The sequence below is a fragment of the Protopterus annectens genome, chromosome 7.part0 (genome assembly GCF_019279795.1).
Source record: "Protopterus annectens isolate FY-2018-M chromosome 7.part0, PAN1.0, whole genome shotgun sequence".
In the NCBI taxonomy this organism is placed as follows: Eukaryota; Metazoa; Chordata; order Ceratodontiformes; family Protopteridae; genus Protopterus; species Protopterus annectens.
In genome coordinates this window covers 556,635,472-556,657,403 of record NC_056739.1, presented here as the reverse complement: position 1 = coordinate 556,657,403, position 21,932 = coordinate 556,635,472, and the positions used below count along the sequence as shown (strand labels likewise).

General features: G+C 39.1%; 1 protein-coding gene across 4 annotated transcripts in view; it reads left to right on the top strand.

Annotated features, from left to right (window-relative positions):
- Positions 1–21,932, top strand: part of LOC122806592 (basement membrane-specific heparan sulfate proteoglycan core protein-like) — a 1,657,353-nt gene that overhangs the window by 1,596,943 nt on the left and 38,478 nt on the right. For 3 of the 4 annotated variants that reach the window (XM_044077142.1, XM_044077144.1, XM_044077141.1), the window contains one exon: positions 13,629–13,815. The exons of the other annotated variant lie outside the window; for it this stretch is intronic. In XM_044077142.1, coding sequence (XP_043933077.1) covers positions 13,629–13,813 — 185 coding nt within the window. In that variant the 3' untranslated portion in view covers positions 13,814–13,815. The remainder of the gene's footprint in view (positions 1–13,628; positions 13,816–21,932) is intronic. 4 annotated transcript variants of the gene reach the window in all.

Below are 21,932 nucleotides of genomic sequence, written 5' to 3'. Positions count from 1 at the left end.
GGTTCGCTAATGATTGGCAGTAGATTTTCACGAACGCCGAGGTGCCAGCTCGATATTCAACCTTCAATGAAGGCACACCCATTTACGCATGTCTTTCGAATGCCCACTCAACCGCGGGGAGGACATGCAGACTCCACACAGAAGGCACTCCCCGCACTCCAGCCAAGAATTGAATGGGAGAACCTCTTGCTGTGAGGCAACAATGCTACCGCTGCACCACTGCGGATGTCATCTATATATATATATATATATATATATATATATATATATATATATATATGTATAGCTACACACACACACACACACACACACACACACACACACACACAATTATATTCCTTTACATCACTGATGAACTTCTATGACCTAAAATACATTGTGAAACTTCATCAGCAACTTCCTTCATCAAAACACAAAAATAACAAAATACTTTTCATTTGCAATCACCTAAAAAACTCCTCCTATACAGCTCTAGAAATTACATATACTAACTCTATGGTCACAGAACCACAAAGAATCAGTATAACTCCTGAAATATTATTACAAGCAAACTGAGAATAATACATTAAAGAAGTGCGGGGAGTTGTCCCTGCATTCAGGTGCCTAGGCAGTTAGGCATTCCCCTGTGCTACATTTGGTTGGAGGCATATGACTGAAGTGACATTCAGCTGCTGAGAAATGTTGCTGCTGTGAATTCCCTGTGGACATAGAGAAGAATGTGGTGCCACACCCACAATTTCAATAACCAAATGCACAGGTGGAAATAATGTCCTTGACCCCCAAGGCAACATAGGACAGTAGGCAGTATGGCAGGCATCAGCATCAGGCTGGCCATTGGGCATATAAGTGACTGTAAAAATGCAGTGCACAATGAGCAGTGCCTTTATAATTGGTGTGTGGACCACTAACCCCTTCACACTGTCTAGGGAATATTACCTAAAATGCATATGGGAGCATAAGTGTGACTACAGTAGCATGCAATATTTCTTCCATGCTGTAGTGCACTTCTGTCTGTTGTAGTTACATAAGCATGTACTGTACACTGAGCACAACACTCATTACTTCTTTTGTCCCCATGCAATTAATTATTAAAGCTGTGGTCATGGCAGTGCATGCTTCTCTTTGCCCACAGGGAATTCAGTTCAACCACGCATCCCTAACCAAATGTATCGCAGGGAAATGACTTACTACCTAGGCACCTGAACCCATTTTCCCCTTTCTTTGGATTTCACATATTGTTACTGCATGAAACTCAGGTATACAACAGTAGTTATTTCTAATTGAGAATTTTCATGCAATTAGAGCTAAGTAGTTTTGCGTTTATAGGTATTGGGTTTTGTGGTATTTACTGGAACTTCTCAATCACCTCATATATCAGGAATTATCTCGACTTTTAAAATTAGCTCTCACATTGTTTGAGGAAGAATTTCACTATAACTTCAAGTCGAGTTTTACCACCATTGATGTGCAGTGATCATGGGGTTATAAACGTTAATTTGTTGCTAGATAATTCTGCCAAACTGAAATCTAAGCCAATGCACAGAAGGTTAATTACAGATTATATGAAAGCAAAACAGTCACTATGTGAAACTAACTGGAGCAAGGTGTTCAGTGGAAAAACTGCAGATAGAATGTGGAAAGTTTTGAAAGCGAAATTGTTTGAGTGCAAAAAATAAAAAAAAATGTTTAACATCAGAATCTAGGCATACACTATCAGGCAGATATTGTATATTTCCATAAGAACAAGATATTTGATTAAAGTGAGGGACAAAAAATATAAGAAATGGAAGAGAGGTCGAACTACAACTTTAAAAACTGAAATAAACAAGCTGGACAAACAGATTAAGCACACTGTGAGACAAGATCAAGAAAATTTTGAAGAAAATTTATATAAAGATATTGAGCATAACAGGAAACCTTTTTATAGATACATAAGATGTGGAAGGAGTAAAGACACTCAAATTGATAAACTGTATGCAGATTCTAAAATTTATTCTCAGACACATCAGATTATAAGTGTATTTACAAAATCTTATGCAAAACAGTTTGGCTCTACAAACGGGGTGGTAAGTTGTCCTAGTGACGTCCAGGTAATCCCAGATACTGGAATCAAATTGGATTATACTGAAAAAGAACTGCACAAACTGGATCCAAACAAAATGCAGGAAGGAGACAGAATTAGTAACAATGACCTGAGAACACTTCAGCAAGATCTTACAGTACCATTATTTCTGTTATTCCCTAGGCCATATAAATACGGGGAGATTCCTCAAGATTGGAGACATGTATTTATTAAACCTGTTTTTAAGGCAAAAGGGAATAGGACAAACCCAGAGTCGTATAGACCATTAAATCTTCTTTCATGTTGTGGAAAAATAATGGGGAAGGTAATATTGGATAAACTATTGTCAGAACTGGATAGGTTGGGACTTGAAACCATATATCAGCATGCATATGTTGTAAACAGATCTATTACCACCTGTAACATGACATTCTATAACAATATAATAACAGCTATGAATGAAAAATTGTGCTGTGATGTAATTTATATAGATTTAACTTCAGCATTTGACAGGGTCATACACATAACACTGATCAATAAATTAGTACAACTAGGTCTTGATGTACCCTTGATAAGATGGATAGCTGCATGGCTTACAAATAGGACATGGCAAGTATCATACAGCAACTGGACAGGCAAAATCCTTGGTTACAGTCAGCATGTCTCACAGAGCTCTGTCCTAGGCCCTTACTTGTTTAGATTGTATATTTCAGACCTAACTTTTTCATCTGAGGTATTCTACAGTCTATATGCAGACAACCTGAAATTGGTTAAACTGATTACATGTGTTACAGATAAGGCATGTCTGCAAATAACTTGACTAAATTGACCATTTGGGCACAGGAGAATAATATGTTGATAAATACATCAAAAATTAAGCATATGAGATTTGGTAGACATACATTGAAAGGTGAATATTTAATACAGCATACAGTGATTGAAACTGTAGACTCATTTAAGGACCTTGGTATATGGGTAGATTCAGCTATGAGTTTTTCTAATCATATCAACCAATTGGTTAATAATAGTTATAGAACTATAGGTTGTATAAAAAGATTTATAATGTCTAGGAAATCAGAAATGATGAAGTCATTGTTTGTTAGTTACATTTGACCCAAACTTGAGTATGGAATAACAATATGGAAACCCTATGAGAAAACAAGCATGAGTAAACTGGAAAGATTACAATGGACATATACTGAGAGTATCCATGGATGTGAAAATTTTAATTATTATGAAAGACTAAAATATCTGAACTTGTATAGTGTCTCTTGTAGATATCTAAGAGGCGATCTTATTCAGGTGTGAGGGCATTTAGTGACAACTATCTCTGGGAATGTTTGGGGTTAACAAAAAGTACTAGAGAATCATCAGACAACCTACATAGAAGATTTTATAGGAATGAGAAGTGTACTGACTGGTTCTCTTAACAGAGTAGCCGATGTATGGAATGGACTACTAAATTACATGAAATTAAGTACTAGTTTAGATATTTCTAAAACTGCCTGGATACTTATTATGAGAACAAGTGTTTTGGTATATTGGCAAGCTAGAAGGGCATTAATGCCCATGCTTGAAATATTTGTATGTATGTATGTATGTATTTAGATTCTACATTAGCATGTGGACAGACACTCATTTAAAATGGAGCCATATTCAGTGCTCATCCTGACATCCCTTCATTCCAGTTCACTCCACCCATTCAGTTACTCCTAGTAACTTGCTTTAAAGTTACCATCCATCCATTCTTGTTTCTGCATGTAAAATTCTTACAAGTGGACTTCATCCTGCAGCAAAAATCAACACAGAACTTTCTAGATGTTAGCCAATTATTATAACATCCAAACCAGACAGAGAGAGAGAGAGAGAGAGAGAGAGAGAGGTTATGATAAAAAAATGACTCTGTATTTATAAGACTTGAAAACAAATCCCAGAGCCATTATTTAAGTAGTCTCAATGGTTTTGATTTGAGATACCACATTTGGAAGGTAGTTCTCTCCACATGGAATAGTTTGGACAGCACCAAATATAAGAAAGAATATATACTATAAACACATCTTCAGTAAATTTAAAATAACAAAAAGACAGCAAAATGGCAACAACTAAGAATGTGGTGCCATAGCATTGCCTTTACCAGAGCATTAAAATCATATAACATCATTCAAACCCACTTAAATGAATAACTAATTACAAATAACCAATCATAAAACACACATTTAAACAATTAAGGCAAGAAATGCCTCCAATTATATTCTGTGTTGAATCCCTTTAATCTCAAAGTATTATACTTGAAAGGTCGTACATCTTTCTTATGCAAAAATAAATCTTTCACAGTCTTATCTCTCAATCACATTTTAAAAAATTGCCAGAACAGTTGTTTTAAATCTTCACCTTCACCAACATACAGTTCTATAAAATGCTTAGTGAAAGGAGTTTCAATATTATTGTTTCTGATATCTCTTAAATTCTCTTATATTTTAACCTTAATAGTTCTGGTGATTTTACCTATATAAAATAAGCAATCTGCATACAACGGTATAAAAAAATACTGTCCATTTTACAGAAAAAAAAATACATGAAATTAAGTACTAGTTTAGATATTTCACCTAAAATCTATCAGTATTCATCCTAGTAAAAGTTGTTCCCATATGTGAATAAGTAATACAAGTACCTCAGGGAGAAATAACTCTGGGTATACCCTTGGATCTTTCTAACCTTTCAACAGTTTTTTTAAATAACTATGCACCAGGAAATCTTTACATGTCTGCCCTACTAAAGAAATACATAAATTACTGTTTAACATTTGTTTAAAAAAAATCATCCTGTTTCAGAAATTAGCAACCATTTCTAATTATTTTAACCATTTCAGCTGGTGTTGCATACTCTACTGTGCTACAAACTAAATTTGATTTGTAGGGAAGAAATGGTTGTCTCATCAGGTTCTTCCATATTTTTATATCTTTTATCCAATCTCTGTTTAACCTAACAATAAATGAAGCTTTCTTAACCTTAACAGAATCATATCCCCTAGCAGTAGGCATTCTTATTAAGTTATAAGTTTCTTTTAAAAATCCTTCCTAGCAATACATATGCTATGTATGTTAACAGTTCCCTATGATGGAGGAAATTCAATAAATGTGTTAGGAGGATGAAAGCTACCACCATGTAGATAATCCCTGTCAACTGTAGAGTTCCTATGATGTCTAACAATTATACCTTTATCATTCTTACTACTCACTATAACATACAAATAAACCTTTTCATGTTAGTATCAAATTTACAAACAAATCTGTTAATAGACAAGCCAAAAATAAAATCATCACCTGCAATCAGGCTACCTTCACATAAGAATATATAAAAATTTTATAAAAAATATTTAGTGGGGTTAGACTTATAAAATTAATTTCAATCAATATGCTCAACTTCAAAACATTCTGCTGCCAAATCAGTATGCAGAGAAGCAAATGGGGCATTCATTGCTGTGCCCTTTGTTTGCCTATACAGGCTTTAATCAAAGAAAAAAATAGTCTACAAACAAAACTCACTGGGATACCTCATGAAATAATTATGGGATTCAACTTCATGACTATGTTTGATGTTAGCATATAAACTATTAACATTCATAATTATCCAGTACATGCTCTCTTTCTAGAATATTCTCCTTGATCTCATTCAAAAAATCATCGGAATCTCAAATAATCGATTTTATAACACATTTCTGTAATTGTAATCGCCACAGGAATGCTCACAAACCTAAACAAACAAATCCTGTAGTATTAATTGAACTGCACTGAGAAACTTCACACTGAAAACCATTTATTGTACACAGAGTTAAGCACTCTCATTCCAATTATATCAGGAACTTCACCAGAACTACTATTTCTCTAAAATCAGTCATTAAAATATTAAACTGTGAATTTGGATACATGTGATGAATCACAGTTTAAATTTTTAATGATTGATTTTAGAAAAACACTACTCAGAATGAAAGCGCTTAACTCTGTGTACAATAAATGTTTTTCAGTGTTTTCTCAGTGATATTCAATTAGTAATACAGGATTTGTTTGTTCATATTTCTGTAATTAATTATATAGTCCCAAATTAAAAAAAAAATGCCACAACAAGAAACTATTGGTTGTGTATATTGAAATTAACCACACTGGAGAGTTCCTTTATCTTATCATTCAAAAAAGGGGAGGATCAAATGACATCTCTTATCAATATCAATATTATTCAAATCCAAAAGGAATGCATGCTTGCCTGAAAGGATCAGTGTCGTAGTTAGCATTTTTGTCTCTCTTGCACAAGGTGAGTTTCAGACTAGAGTCTGGTTTCCCATGACCCTGAAATGGGTAAACTTGTCACTGGATGATGAATGAATGAAAATATGCTAACATGAAAATATGTTGAGTAGTTATACACTGCTCCTATTGGGGAACACTCTGAACTCCATGCTTTAAAAATATATGGTCCTGTCATTTAATGATCAGACATTGTTGCCGTTAACATAGTGTTCTTATTATTAGATCTTTAAGGTCTAATGGGGGTCTCACATGGGAGATATTACTACAGAGTAGCAGGAATATAGATATGGACTGTCTGAGGACATGCTACATGTATCTTCCCAGTATGACTATTTCTGACATTGAATAATTATTTTCAGTGATTTACTGAACCATGGAAAAGGAAACATTAACAGAATCCTGTTATTTTTATACTAGTATATTTTCATCTTCCAGTATCCACTTTAAAAAAAATCAGGATCATAGGGAAGCTGGAGCCTAGACTGACAAACAGTGCAAAAGAGAGAAACAGTTCTAACGCAAATACTAATCCTTTCTTGCAGGAATATGTTCTGTTTCTATTTGAATAATAATATTAAAATTGATGTTAGACATAAGGAATTCATTGGTATATTTAATTTTTAATATACAGAAAATGCTTTAGAGAACTGAGACTACTTTTACTGAAGTTAAAAGTTTTAAATAATATTATTCAGTGACCTATTAAAGAATATTACATATGTCTGTATAAGCTATTAGTATTGGCTAAAAGTCTACAGGAAGTCTCTGAAATGGTAATACTTGTTCTACAAAATATAAGAGTTAAGTGCTTTGATCTAGTTCTGATGAAGTCCATCTTTTTTGGACAACAGCACTCTGTTTTGTAGAATATATATCAATGTTTGAGACCCTTCCTCTGGGTCCTTAGCATAACTTTGTGATTATCAGTTTGTTTTGTAACACTTTCTGCTTTTTTATTTTTTAACAATTAAAGTGATTTACTCTCTAGGCCTACAATGAAAATGGTCTGACCCATCAGAAAACATTTTGTATTAGTAACTCAGATGATAATATCTAGAAAAATAATATTTTATAGCAAATTATTCTTCAGCAGGTGTAAACAAACAACTATGGCCTCCACAGCTTCACTCCTAGGTCATCATTAGTCATACACACTTCAGGAAGCATTAACTTTTGGTAAATGGTGTACTGTTACTCTTAAAAGTACACAGAGTTTTGTAATTTTTATGCATTGTTGGCTTTGGGAAAAACTGAGAAGCAAACTAAAACTATTTTAGGTTACAAAAGTTGCTTCTGCCAGACATCTGAGATCGCTCTTCGATATCTGTGAATATTAACTGTGACTGAAAAAATGTGATTTCATCTCAAAATGAGACTTCTGCAGAGTCTATAGCAGCAGACAGACAAAAGAGTGACTTTGGAGTGATTAAGTATCACTTTTCTACTTTTCTTGCAGGCTTAACTAATTCCGCCTAAAACGCCAGTTTTTTAGTGAATCTGTGATTTAAAAAGTTTGTTATTGTATACAACTCCGCACAGCTCCTTGCGGTGTCCTGCAGATTGATACAGGCAACAGAGAGACCCAAGAGAGACTTTTCCAGATTTAAGTATTTTTTTCTCTGTTTTTTTGCTCCGAATGCCTTTTTCCACATAAAAAGCGGATTTCTAACTGATGTGTGCTTTAAAAAGTTTAAATTGCATTCTGCTTTTTACAGTTTTTGCACTTGTTTTATATCAGTTTAAGTCGTTTTTGTATTGTATAACTGTTGTAGGCAACACACTAAAGTGTGTTAGCCTGTTTATAGCATTTACATTGTTTTCTGTGTGTTTTTCTGCTGTTTCCTGAAAACAAACAAACAAAAAAGATCTTTTCCCACTTTTGCTGAACTAGATTAGTCCAGATTTCAGGTTTTGCTGAATTCTGGACTGTGGTATAGTTTCCTGTGTTGCCCATATCCTTACTTGGATAGGAGGAAGCTTCTCTGTTCACCAGTGAGAGTGGGGAGCTTTGAGCAGCCTATCTGTCCCTGGAGGAGTGGTCTCAACCCTGAAACTAGTAGCTTATTGGCCGTTTTGGGTCAATTCCTATTTCTTTCAGTTTCCCTGTTTAAAACCCGTTTTTGCGCCAGTATACAACTCCGCACAGCTCCTTGTGATGTCCTGCAGAGTGATACAGGCAACAGAGAGACCCAAGGGAGACTTTTCCAGATTTAAGTATTTTTTTCTCTGTTTTTTTGCTCCAACTGCCTTTTCCCGCCTAAAAAGCGAATTTCTAACTGATCTGTGCTTTAAAAAGTTTAAATTGCATTTACCTTCTGCTTTTTATAGTTTTTGCACTTGTTTTATATCAATTTAAGTCATTTTTGTATTGTATAATTGTTGTAGGCTACACACTAAGGTGCGCTAGCCTGTTTATAGCATTTACAGTATTTTCTGTGTGTTTTTCTGCTGTTTCCTGAAAAAAACAAAACAAAAAAAATATATATTCTCTTTTCCCTCCTTTGCTAAACTAGATTAGTCCAGATTTCAGGTTTTGCTGAATTCCAGACTGTGGTATAGTTTCCTGTGTTGCCCATATCCTTACTTGGATAGGGGAAAGCTTCTCTGTTCACCAGTGAGACAGGGGAGCTTTGAGCAGCCTATCTGTCCCTGGAGGAGTGGTCTCAGCCCTGAAACTAGTAGCTTATTGGCCGTTTTGGGTCAATTCCTATCTCTTTCCATTTCCCTGCTTTAAAACCCCCATTTGCATGGTTTTGCGCGATTTTCCGCATAGCATAGCATCGGGCAGCGCTGCTTAAATAGGTATAAACTATTCCTGGCTCCACAAAGTCTGCTCTTCACTTTTTCCCTTAGAACTGTTCTAAATCTCAAAGTAAGCACTCTATTTTCATTCTAAAGCCCTGCAGTTGCTCGTTTAAGTCATCTTATAAGTAAGCACTAATAAACTAAAGCACTACACCCTCTTATACTCCCTTTAAGTACTTGGCTCCCTATTGGTCCTTTTTGATCAGTCAAAAAGTAGTTCCTTATACTATTCTGGCATGTCCAAAAGTCAGTTTCGGGTTTACTCTCCTGTCCAGCTAGTGAATCTGGGAATCTTGAGGCAATGTTACCTTATGTACACAGACTACCCTATTCTCCTCCCAACAAGCTCAAATATATGTGAGAGATGCAACTATATAGCCAAATTGGAGGCTGAGCTCTGTCAACCCAGTACTGGCGCAGTCAGTCAGGAGGAGAAGGTAACCACACACACCACAAATCCAGTCTCACATAGACCTATCGCAACAGCAAACCAAACACATAAACACACAAAAACATACTCGGAGGCTCTAAATAAAAATATGCCCAAGCAGCAGAGACCTCCAAAGCAGACTTCCAAGCAACTGCTACCCCACAACAATACCCACGTATCACATAGTTCACAAAGTCAGTGTGCCACACAGTCACAGCCCTTAAGGCTAAACAACACACCTAATACACTTGTAATAGGTGACTCTATTGTCAGACACACTGGCGTCCCACTCACCAGGCTGAACAAGGAGAAGGTCACTGTAAGCTGCCTGTCGGGTGGCAGGATCCACCACATAACACAAGCACTCAGGTCACTCCAAAGCAAGTACAAATATGACTCCGTCATTGTCCATGCTGGTGTGAATGGCCTGAGATGTACCTCCCTGGACTACATGAAAAGAGACATAGAGGAGCTCTCTGATCATGCAGCCCAGGCCAGTATGACCCTGACCTTGAGTAGCATCTTACCCTCACCAAGAATGATGCCACAGTATAAAGACAAAATGATCAATTTTAACTATTGGCTAAAGTACTGGTGTCTTTTAAAGGGGGTCCAGTGTCTGACAGCCTGGGATGACATGCTCGACACGCCACGTTGCTTCACTAGGGACAGCTTGCACCTGTCACCACTGGGCTTTTGAATACTGGCTAAGGCTCTTGCCACCCCCATAGTGCCTTTTTTAGGCAAGGCTCAAAAGACAAACCCATCTCCATAGACAACACAAGGAAAAAGAAACTAAGGGTAATGCTGCTCAACGCCAGAAGTCTAAACCTCAAGATGCATGCACTCGAGGCTCTCCTCAGTATGGAAAATATCGATATCTGTGCAGTAACAGAAACCTGGTTCAAGGCTCCCGAGAGCACCCCAGCACTACCAGGTTATACCTCATAACATGCTTTTCGGCCCCAAAACTCGGACCGGACCACAAAAGGAGGGGGAGTATCCATATTCATCAAAGATACCCACACCTCCAGGTTAGCGGCACTGCATGAAGCATTGGAGACCATCCATGTGCAACTAACAGTGGGCAAAACTGCCTTTCAGTTTGTAGCCTGCTACAGACCACCCTCCCAAACTCAGGAACCCCACTCGGCTTTCCTGAGAACACTGGAGAATATGAAGGTCTCTCCAAACACCATTATATTGGGTGACTTCAACTACCCAGACATAGACTGGGAGCACTACTCAAGCCCCAACACCCTCACCCAATGGTTCATAGAATTTATAAACTCAAATGCTATGGAACAACTGGTCACCACTCCCACAAGAGGGGAAAACATATTGGACCTGATCATCACCAACATGGGGACTCTATGTTCCATACCAGAGGTATACCCCTCATTGGTAAGATCTGACCATAAATTAATCTCACTGGACATCCATATCCCATACCCACCCCCAGCCAAGGAAACCATGGTGAAGAACTTCTCAAAAGCAAACTTCACACTTCTCAAAACCGAAGTGAAATCCTTCAAAGCTCCCGGGCCAGTGAAAAATACGGCCCAAAATGCAGAATCCTTTACAAACGCATTCTATGGACACCTACAGGAATGCATGGATTGTGCTATCCCAAATAAAACCAAGACTCACTCCTCCAAAGGCAGTAGTCCTGTCTGGTGGACCCCAGCCATAAATAAGCTATATAACAGAAGGAGGAAGCTACTACGATAGAGCAAAATCCCAAAAAGGGAAGGCATCTCTGATCAGTACTAGCAAGAAACTACAATCCCTCATAAAATCATCTAAGGCCAGCTTCGAAAGAAAAATTCAACAAGACGCTAAAGATAATCACAAGGCCTTCTTTAGTTATGTCAGGAACCTGGGTGGCAACTCCCAGATATGCTCTGAGTTAGTGCAAAATGACAAAAAATACACTGAACCCACAGACATTGCCAACATCCTGGCAGACTGGTTCAGTGCAAACTTCTCCCCCCTCCCCCCCCAAAAGAGCAAATGTCTATCCCAACAGAGTGTAGCCTCCCTGACATCACAGATGCACAGGTGAGAGCTGCCCTCTCCAAAGCAAAAAACGCAGCATCAATGGGACCAGACGGTGTCCCGGGCTGCATCTTACATGAGCTCCAAGAAGAACTGAACCCTTACATAAAGTCACTGTTCAATCTCAGCCTTACTACAGGATATGTACCCAAGGAATGGCGTACAGCAACAGTGGTCCCACTCCACAAAGGTGGTGCCACAATGGATCCCGGAAACTATCGCCCTATAAGCCTGACTAGCCTGGTCTGCAAAACTATGGAGCGTATCATCATGGAACTCATAAACAAAGAAATTGGGAACCTCCAAACACTGGATCCTACCCAATTCGGCTTTGTTAAGGGCAGATCCTGCCTCTTGAACCTGGTCAACTTCTTTGAAACAGTCACCAAGGCCATAGATGAAGGGAAGGTAGTCCACACAGCCTACCTGGACCTCACAAAAGCCTTCGACACAATACCCCACACAGGCATCATAAATAAGCTCACCAGCTTAAATATCAACCCCTATGTCACAAGATGGGTTGCAAACTGGCTCAGGGATAGAACCCACATGGTCAGAATTGCAGGTGCCATGTCAGACTCTAAACCAGTTACAAGTGGTGTCCCACAGGGCTCAGTCCTGGGACCTCTCTTGTTCGGTATATATTTCTCTGAGGTACAGGCTAACACGGGAGGACTATGGCTGACCAAGTTTGCAGATGACTGCAAACTGGATGCCATAATCGACTCGCCGACTGACACAAGCATCCTCCAAATGGGTCTCACAGAGACGGATAACTGGTGCCAGAGCCATGGCCTAAAGCTAAGTGCCCACAAATTACCACATAGGTGGTAATCCATTAAGTACGGAAGAAGTAATTAGGGATATGTGGACCCAAGTAGATAGCAATCTCTCCTTTGACAATCACATTGCCAAAGTGGTTAGAAAGACCTTCTATATAGCCCACCTTATCACAAAAGGGGTCACATCTAGATCGAGAGGTCATTGTGCCCCTCTACTCATCACTTATCAGGCCCATAATTTAATACAATGCCCCGTTTGGGATGTACCTTACCCGACACCTGCAGCAACTGGAAAGACCCCAAAAGTACCTCACCAAGAGGATCAATGGACTCAAACAGATGCACTACGCAGTTAGGCTAAAGAAACTCCAGCTCTACTCAGTTGCTTACCACCTACTCTGAGGCAATCTGTGCCTGACGTATAAAGCCATGTCCAATCCAGAATTAATAGACATGCTCCACCTCAGGAAATCCAAATCCCTTAGAGCCACACGCTCCAAGGACTTAAACCTCAGCACAGAAATAAATAGGACATGCTGGAGGGACAGATTCATATCCCAGAGGCTCCCCTCACTCTGGAACAAAATCCCAATCCATGTTAGGCAGAGCCCCTCAATGACACTCTTCAAGAGAAATCTTGACGAGTGGATGGGAGATCGTAGGTTTACCCCTGGGATCGCTTCTGTGTCCCTACTAGACAGAGACACAATAAACTAACCTTAAAAGGGCTATCTTCTGTGACCTACTATACAGAGGCACAGTCAACTAATCTAAAAGGGTGGCTAAAGCCAAACACACTCTGGCTAGCTTATAAATGCCCTAGGGCAGATAGCCTAGTATCAACCTATGAACCTATGAACCTATAAAATAAAGATGCCTAGCAAGTAAGGTTTTTGCTAGTACCTCCATTTTGTTGTGTGCTAGTCTTACATGCTCACTTAGTTAAAAATGTTTTGCTGTTTCCCATAGTCATGTCATGTGCCCAAGACAATTAATGTCTCAACTTTTTTCCATACAACAGTAGCCTTCTATATGTTATAAATAACTAAATATATTTTCTAACATAGTGTCTTTAGCATTTTTATATGAAGCTTCAAAGAAATACAGTTTATTAGTTCTGTCATACAGTAAAGAAGCTTCACGTGCTTATTTGCATATTGCTCTTACATAATTTCTATTTCTTTCAGCTGTTACATGTGATGAACCTCCAAAAATAGAGCATGGGACATATGAAGTGGGAACATTTCAGAAAGATATCACATTTGGAACTGTTGTTACCTACAAGTGTAAGCGAGGCAACCTTTGGGGGAATAAATACATTTTTTGTACCAGCTTGGGAACGTGGAGTGAGAAACCACCTACCTGCCTGTAAAGGTACCCAATTTTCTGTGCAGTGGATACAATAATAATGCAGGCTACATATTTGTTTATCTTTTTATTTAGATTTGCTGCAGTGTATCATCTCACAGAATGGAAAGCTGCACAAAGCATGTTTAGATGTTGATGTGGAACAGACGCAAATCGATTTGACGGAGATCCAAGTAGCCTACAGTCAGAGTTTCTTCTACAAATAGAGACAGGTGTTAACTTCCTAGCAACCAAAGTGTAACACAGGCATCACACATTTTCCTTTATTGCTGTGTCCTTCTGATGTGGCTATTGAGATTTTTTTGAGAGCCACATGTATTAATAAGCCACAATCTCCAGGGGAGCAAAAGTGAAGATTAAAAACAAAATGAAAATGTGAAAAAAGGGTGTCTGTCTATAGTACAGATCATGTTCTACATCTTCATCTACAGTGTTTCTTACTCAGATAATACTGCCTTGGGAAGGGACAGGGGTAAACGAAAACAGCAATGTACTCAGGTTATGTCCTATACAAGATAACAAGAAAAGTGATGGTGATTTTTCTGATGCATGACTGTTCATTTCATGTTCTGCACTGTTATCTGTGTGTGTGTGTGTGTGTGTGTGTGTGTGTGTGTGTGTGTGTGTGTGTGTGTGTGTGTGTGTGTGTGTGTGTGTGTGTGTGTGTGTGCACCCTCCCATGTGTCTTTAACAATCAATATCACACACAAGTGTCTAGGTAATCAGAAACATTTTGTAAATAAAAATGTAGCTCTGTATATCACTTTAGAAAGACTTTGGGCCGACTGATAAACAGTTAAATTATAGGAAAATTAAAGTAATGAGCAATAGGGGGCCAACTGACGGTGGCCCATTAATCAAGTACAGCAAATGTAAATGACAATGAGTGCTGCTGATCACACAGTATTACTTTTTCCTCTGAGCATAGGAACACAGCATGGACCCTGCTCAATAAAGAATAGAATTTATATTTAACAAACAGATAGCCATTTGAAATATCTCTAGATTGTGGATCGGAAGAAATTTTCTGAGTGATGTTAAATCTTGCTTTTAATCTATTTTAACATAAAAACTTTTCTTGCTTCCTGCAAAGCAGTATTACATTCATTTTTTATGTCTACATTTAAACATTTGCAAATTTGTAGTGAGGTGTACACTGGCTTTATTATGCTTCAAGATGGCCTGCTTGCCCATTTTTTTAATGCAAAATGCAAATAATTGATAATGTATAAAAAAGCTAGGGTAGTAATATGAGAAAAGTAAGCTACAAGAGAGATGGCCCAAGATTAAATACAAAATGGAAACTACAGCAGAATATAAATGAGATCAGAGGCTTACAAAATCTAAGTAGATGATCAAGTGTATGATAAGTTTTATTTTCAAGTTCAAGCATCATCAGTTTTGGTTTGCAAACCAGATTCTGTTAGTTAACAAGATGATAAATAGGATGGGACATTCTAACAACTTTCACTAATTCCCACCAACACCAACACCGCCACCATTGTTTTCAGTGTACAGTGCCTGAAAGATAGCTATGTAACCAGGAGCTTTTTACTAGGAAGGGAGTCATAGTTACAAGGCAGATGGGTCTATATCAGTTCTGTGAAAATTCAGTTCAGCAAACGGCATTTTCGATTCACTTACATCGAACATACTGTTCGTCGACCTGTTCATACTGAGATCGTGGCACAGTGAGGATCGGAAAATTTGCCCTTTCCCCACTCAAGTGTGATCTTGGAGTTAGTATAAATAATTAGCAGAAGACATTTCTGATGAAATGCCATTTGCTGAACTGTCACTTTACTGAAGTGATATAGAGCCCGGCAGACACTATATACAATACTTTGGTGTGTGTTGATATCACTCTGCAAACAATAATATCTGAGATCACAAAGAAAAAAATACAACTGGAATTTTTGTGAAGAATAGGAACATTGCAATCTTGTAAAAGAATGCCACACAGAGAACTAGCTTCCTAACACATGTTCACAGTTAACACTGCTGCATGCAGCCACAAAAGTTAAACCATGAGACAGACAATGGAGGAAAACTACAGTTGCATAAGACCTACACCGGTAAGAGTAGTTGTTCAAATTCCTCACTGCTTCAGTTGGGTTATCTGCCAAGGTAAGTCAGGACTGGCCAGCTTTGAAAACAACAGACTCCACTCCCTCTCTCTCTTTTCCTGTGTTTGGCTGGGCATATCCTGAGGGGGAATCCTTCAGCTGTCACAAGAAGTGAGTGTTCAGGCTTTTTCACTGCCACTAAGAAAGAGAAAAAGTAGTTGAAATCAAAATCATCCAGCAGAGTAAATTTGCAGCCAGTCACAATACCATATAAAAACCAAATCCAACCACAACTGAATCAAAGAGGCTGAGACCCACCGCAACTATGCACAATCTGATGGATGACAGGTGGGTGTTGCCACTGAGGCAGTGAGGAATTCAAGAATCTGCTGTTACAGGCAAGCAGAATTTATGCAATTATATTATGTTCACCATTCCCACTCCTTCATGGACATTTTGGGTAGATTCCCAAAGCTTATCTAACCTGGAAAGTGGAAGGATAAGGATACAGGAGCCCCTGGAGAATGGTCCTGGCAAAACCTGCTCTGGACCATGAAAAATAATCTAGGTTGTACTGCTTTGTGAAGATATGAGCAGAGGATCAGGTTGCTGCCTCTAGGATGCTTCTAGAGTCCACCCCTTCTCAATAAGTTATTGAAGAGAATAAGGCCCTAGTGAAGTGAGCTTTAACCTTGCCTGAAAGAGATCTACATGGCAGGTGTAATAAAAAAGACAACAGCAGAAGGCAACCATTTTGCAATAGTTTGCTTAGAGTCAGATTGCCCTCTCTTAGCTCCTGTATAGCAGACAAAGAGTCATTCAGTATACCTAAAGGGCTTTGTTCTGTCAAGGCAGTACCTGAGCTCCTTTACACATCCAAGGTATGTAAAATCTTTCCCCCCTTGTTTTTGGATCAGGATAGAACAATGGGAGACTGACAGCTTGATTCAAGGTAAACCCAGAAAAATGTTAGGCAAGAATGATGGATTAGTGCATAACACAACCTTGTCCTAGAGAAAAATTAGATAGGGTTGGCCCACCATGAAAGACTGAAGATCAGAGACAAGCCTTGCAGATGTCAGAGCAATAAGTAAAGCAGTCTTCCACATAATGATCTATAAATTAGCCTGACATGCAGGTTCAAAGGGAGATAAGGTCAATTTTTCAAGATCAAAGTTGAAATCCTACAGAAGAGGAATTTGCTTTTAAGGAGGTCTCATGCAACACTCCTTTCTTAAACTGTTTGACCATAAACAGACAAAAGAGGGTGACCCATGGGCAGGCAAGCTGAGATGGCCATATGATGCACTTTGATAGTAGTATATGACAAACCATCTCTAAGTAGCTCAGACAAATATTTCAAAACCAGTGTGGACAAAAACATTTTGGGATTTCTGTTACTGGCAAAACTCCACCTACAAAAAAACTGTTCCACTTGATTTCTAGTTTTAGGTTTTCTTGCCTCCTTAAATACCTCCTGCACATCCTCATTGAACAAGGCCTGAAAGGTATCAAAACAGCATCATCCAGGCTGTCAATTGCAATTGCTCTATGTTGGCGGTGTACTATTCTCCCCAATACTTTGCAAGAAGATCCAGTCTGTGAGGAAGCTTGTAGTAACTCCCCTTGGCTTTCCATTAAAACAGAGACCCATCTTTGCCTGGGTCAAAAGGAGATACCACAATGATCTTTGGTAATTCTTTCTGGATCTTTAGAAGTACCTTAGGAACCAATGGAAAGGGTAGTAATTCATAAAGGAACATTCCAGATCATGGGAATGATACAGCATCTGTTCCCCAAGCATGGCTACATCAATGTCTTGAACAGAATTTTTTTCACTTCTCTGTCCTGAAAAAAGTTGAACAGATCTATTTAAGGTATTCCGCACATATAGATCAAGTCCTGGAAGATGTCCACACGGAGCTTCTGTGGGTAAATCTAGGATCTGCTTAGTCTGTCTGCCACTGTGTTTTGTTCTGACAGAATATTTGAGGCCTGCAGAATTAGGCAATGTATTTGTTCATGGTTTATTGTTGATCCTTCAAGTCCCAAATATTTGTACACTCCCCCTGCTCAAGTTCCTTTATATCACATCCTTGTCCAGAGTGCTGCAGCTTTTCTGCTTTAAACATTGCTTTTGTACATTTATCAAGACAAAATGACATTCTTATATCATTTGAGAAAGTTTTAACCATTTCCAGGTCTGCCTTTAACCCCTCATCTGATGAATGATGCAGTTTTAAGTAGTCTACAAAAAGGAAATGAGAAGTCTTTAAACATTAAGATTGTTTTCTGGGAGTCAAATTGTAACCAAGACATAATCTGTTAAGTAAACAGTTTAATGAGTTAAGGACAAGACAAAAAAAAAAAAAAGAAAGAAAGAAAAACAGCGGTGACAAAGAATCACTCAGGAATATCCACCTTTGAATTTTTATCCCTGGGATAATAATTTGACTTTTGTCATGGCTTAGCTGCAAAGTGGTCTGCCACTGTTTCATGGTCGCTGTAATGCAATTGATCACTGTAGTGTGTATCTTATGTATCTGTAAGCACTCCTTTACCCATGAATGTGAGTTCCTGTCAAATGCTTTTTTGTAATCGATCTACACCAATACTTGGTTTCTTACCCTTTTTGCAATTCTGTTGTTTTTATTTAGCAACAGATGTTCCTTTGTCCCATATGACTTTTGCTTATTATCCTTCAGCTCTACTGCCACAGTTGAGGGTTTTTTCCTAAATGACTACAAACTCTATCAGCATCAATTCCAGTATATGGTTTGTACGTCACTGGAAGGCAAGTTATCGGTCCATAGTTTTTAGGGTGGCTTACAGATTCACTCTTAAGGAAGAGTATCATCATTCTTGTTGTTAACCAGGTTGCTATCTGTTCAGGATTTGCATATAAATAATTCTTACTCAGGGCTAAATCTTTATCAGATGTATATTGTATGATGAAGCTACTATTTATTTTCTGTGTGAAATTTACTACTAGATAAAATATCTGAGGACAGAGTATTATGTCTGGAAAAGGGTCTCTTACCCCAGACTACTCCACCACTGAAAAAGTTTGGGTCTCCCATATCTGTGCAAGGTACTGAAAGAGCCTTGAAAGATGTGCTGAACCCCTGCTTCATAGTTCATAGGCTCATAGGTAGGTACTAGGCTATTGGCCCTAGGGCCTATATAAGCCTAACCAAAAGTTACCCTGGCTTACGCCACCCAAGAAAATTATTTTCCTGTGCCACTGTTGAGCAGAGCCACAGAAGAGCTCCCCGGGGTGAATTTCCTAATTCCCATCTAATCATAAGATTTTTCTTGAAGAGTGCTAATGAGGAGCTTTGTTTGATATAGATAGGTAGTTTGTTCCAGAGTATAGGAAGTCTCTGGGACAGGAATCAATCCCTCCAGCATGTTCTGTTTAATATGGTGACAAGGTTTAGGTCCCTAGAGCATGTAGCTCAGAGGGATTGGGATTTCTTTAAGTGGATCATGTTCAAAAGCTCTGGGTTTGACATAGTTTTGTATGTTAGGCAGAGATCACCTCTGAGTAGGCAATATGCGATGGAGTAAAGCTGCAGTTTTTTTAGATGGTCTGCATAGGGCATCTGTTTGAGGCCGGTAATCCTCTTTGTGAGGTATTTCTGTGGCCTTTCCAGTTGTTGTAGATGTCTTGTGAGGTGCATACCAAAAGGGGCATTGTACTTTATAATGGGTCTAATGAGTGATGAGTAGAGGGGAACAATGACCTCTTTTTTCTGGATGAGAAGCTCTTTGTGATTAGGTGTGCTACGCAGAAGGATTTCCTGACTACTGTGGCAATGCGATTAACAAAGGAGAGACTACTGTCCACCTGTGTCCCAAGGTCTCTTATTACATTTTCAGTGTTAAGTAGACTACTGCCTATGTGGTAGTTCATGGGTACAGAGTTTTTAATAAAAGGGATGACAATGCATTTTTTGGAATTGAGGTTAAGGCCATGCTTTGACAACAGGCATCTGTCTCAGCGAGGCCCTTTTGTAGGATGCCCACATCATTTGGAGTTTTGATTATGGCTCCTAGTTTGCAGTCATCTGCGAACTTCGTTAGACAAAGACTTTCTGTGTTAGCCTGTACTTCAGAGAAGTAGATACAAAACAGGAGAGGACCCAGTACTAAATCCTGTGGTACTCCACTTGTCACTGGTCTGAAGTTGGATTTGGAGTCTGCTACTTTCACAATGTGGGTTCTGTCAGTGAGGCAGTTGGCAGCCCATCTTGTGACATAGGGATTTATACCTAGTTTAGGGAGTTTATCTATAATTCCTCAGTGGGAGATGGTGTTGAATGCCTTGGCGAGATCTAGATAGGCTGTGTGAAGCACCTTACCCTCATCTATGGCTTTGGTGATCGCTTCAAAGAAGTCTATCAGGTTTAGGAGACATGATCTGCCTTTTGCAAACCCAAACTGGGTGGGGTCCAGAGCTTGGAGATTACCAATCTCATTGTTTATAAGTTCCATGATGATACTTTCTATAGCCTTGCAGACCAGGCTCGTCAGGCTAATGGGGCAGTAGTTCCTGGGGTCTGTGGTGGCTCCCCCTTTGTAGAGTGGGATAACCGTCGCTGTGCGCCATTCACTGGGCACATAGCCTGAGGTGAGCTATGATTAAACATGGCACTTAGTTGGGGTGCCAGTTCGTTCTGTAGTTCATGTAGAACGCAGCGTGGGATGTTGTCAGGTCCCATGAATGCTGTGTTCTTGGCTTTGGAGAGTGTGTTTTTTACCTGTGTAGTCGTGATTACAGGAACTTTGCATTCTTCTGGTATAGAGATGGGCCCTTTAGGGGATGACAGGGGGGTAAAGTTAGCATTGAACCTATCTGCCAAGATGTTGGCAATATCAGTTGGTTCTGTATATTTAGTGCCATTGTGCTGTAACTCAGAGCAGATCTGGGTGTTGCCATTGATATTCTTGACATAGCTATAGAATTCTTTATGGTTGTCTTTAGAGTCAGTGGCGATTTTGTTTTCGTAACTAGCTTTGGAGGATTTTATGAGGGATCTCAACTTCTTACTGAGGCTGACCATGGACTTCCTCCAATCATGGGATTTTACTCTTTTTTGCAACAGTTTCTTTCTTCTGTTGTAGAGTTTGTTTATACCAGGGGACCACCAGACTGGCTTCCTTTCTTTGGAGGATAGCATTTTGGTTTTGTTAGGGATTGCATGATCCATGAACTTGTGTAAGTGCTTATAAAGTGCATTTGTGTAGGATTCAGCAGTCATACCTCTATTGTTCGTCAACATGGGTGTCATGAGGTTTGCCACTTCTGTCTTAAGAAGCATGAAGTTGGCTTTGGAGAAAGTTTGACGGTGATTTCCCTAATGGGGGGGGTGGGGGTGGGATGTGGATGTTTAGGGTGATTAGCTTGTGGTCAGATCTGACCAATGAAGAATCGACCTCTGGTGTGGAGCAATGGTTGCCCATTTTGGTAATGATCAGGTCTAGGATATTGCTGCCCCTGGTGGGGGTGTGGATAAGTTGATCCAAGGCATTGGAATTTATGAATTCCAGAAAACGTTGAGCACAACAGTTGGTACATGAGTAGTTTTCTCAGTTAGTGGTGGTGTAGTTGAAATCGCCCATTATTAGGGTGTTAGGTTGTACCCTAATATTTTCCAGTGTATTAAGAAATGAAGAGTGGGAATCCTGGGGCATGGAGAGCGATCTGTAACAAGCTACAATTTGGATTGTGGTCTTGCCCAGAGTTAGTTGCACTTGGATAATCTCGGATGCATTATGCTGAGCAACTAGCCTGGAGTTGTGGATATCCTTAATGAATATGGACACTCCTATGCCGTTAGTGTTTTGGTCCAGGTTAGGTGGCCGAAAGGTGTGGTATGAATTATAGCCTGGTAATGCAGGGGTACTCTCTAGAGCCTTGAACCAGGTCTGTGTCACTGCACAGATGTCGATGATCTCCATTTTATGGAGTGCCTCGAGTGAGTGCATTTTGAGGTTTAGACATCTAGCATTGAGTAACAATGCCCTCAGATTTTGCTTGCTTCTACCTGTTAC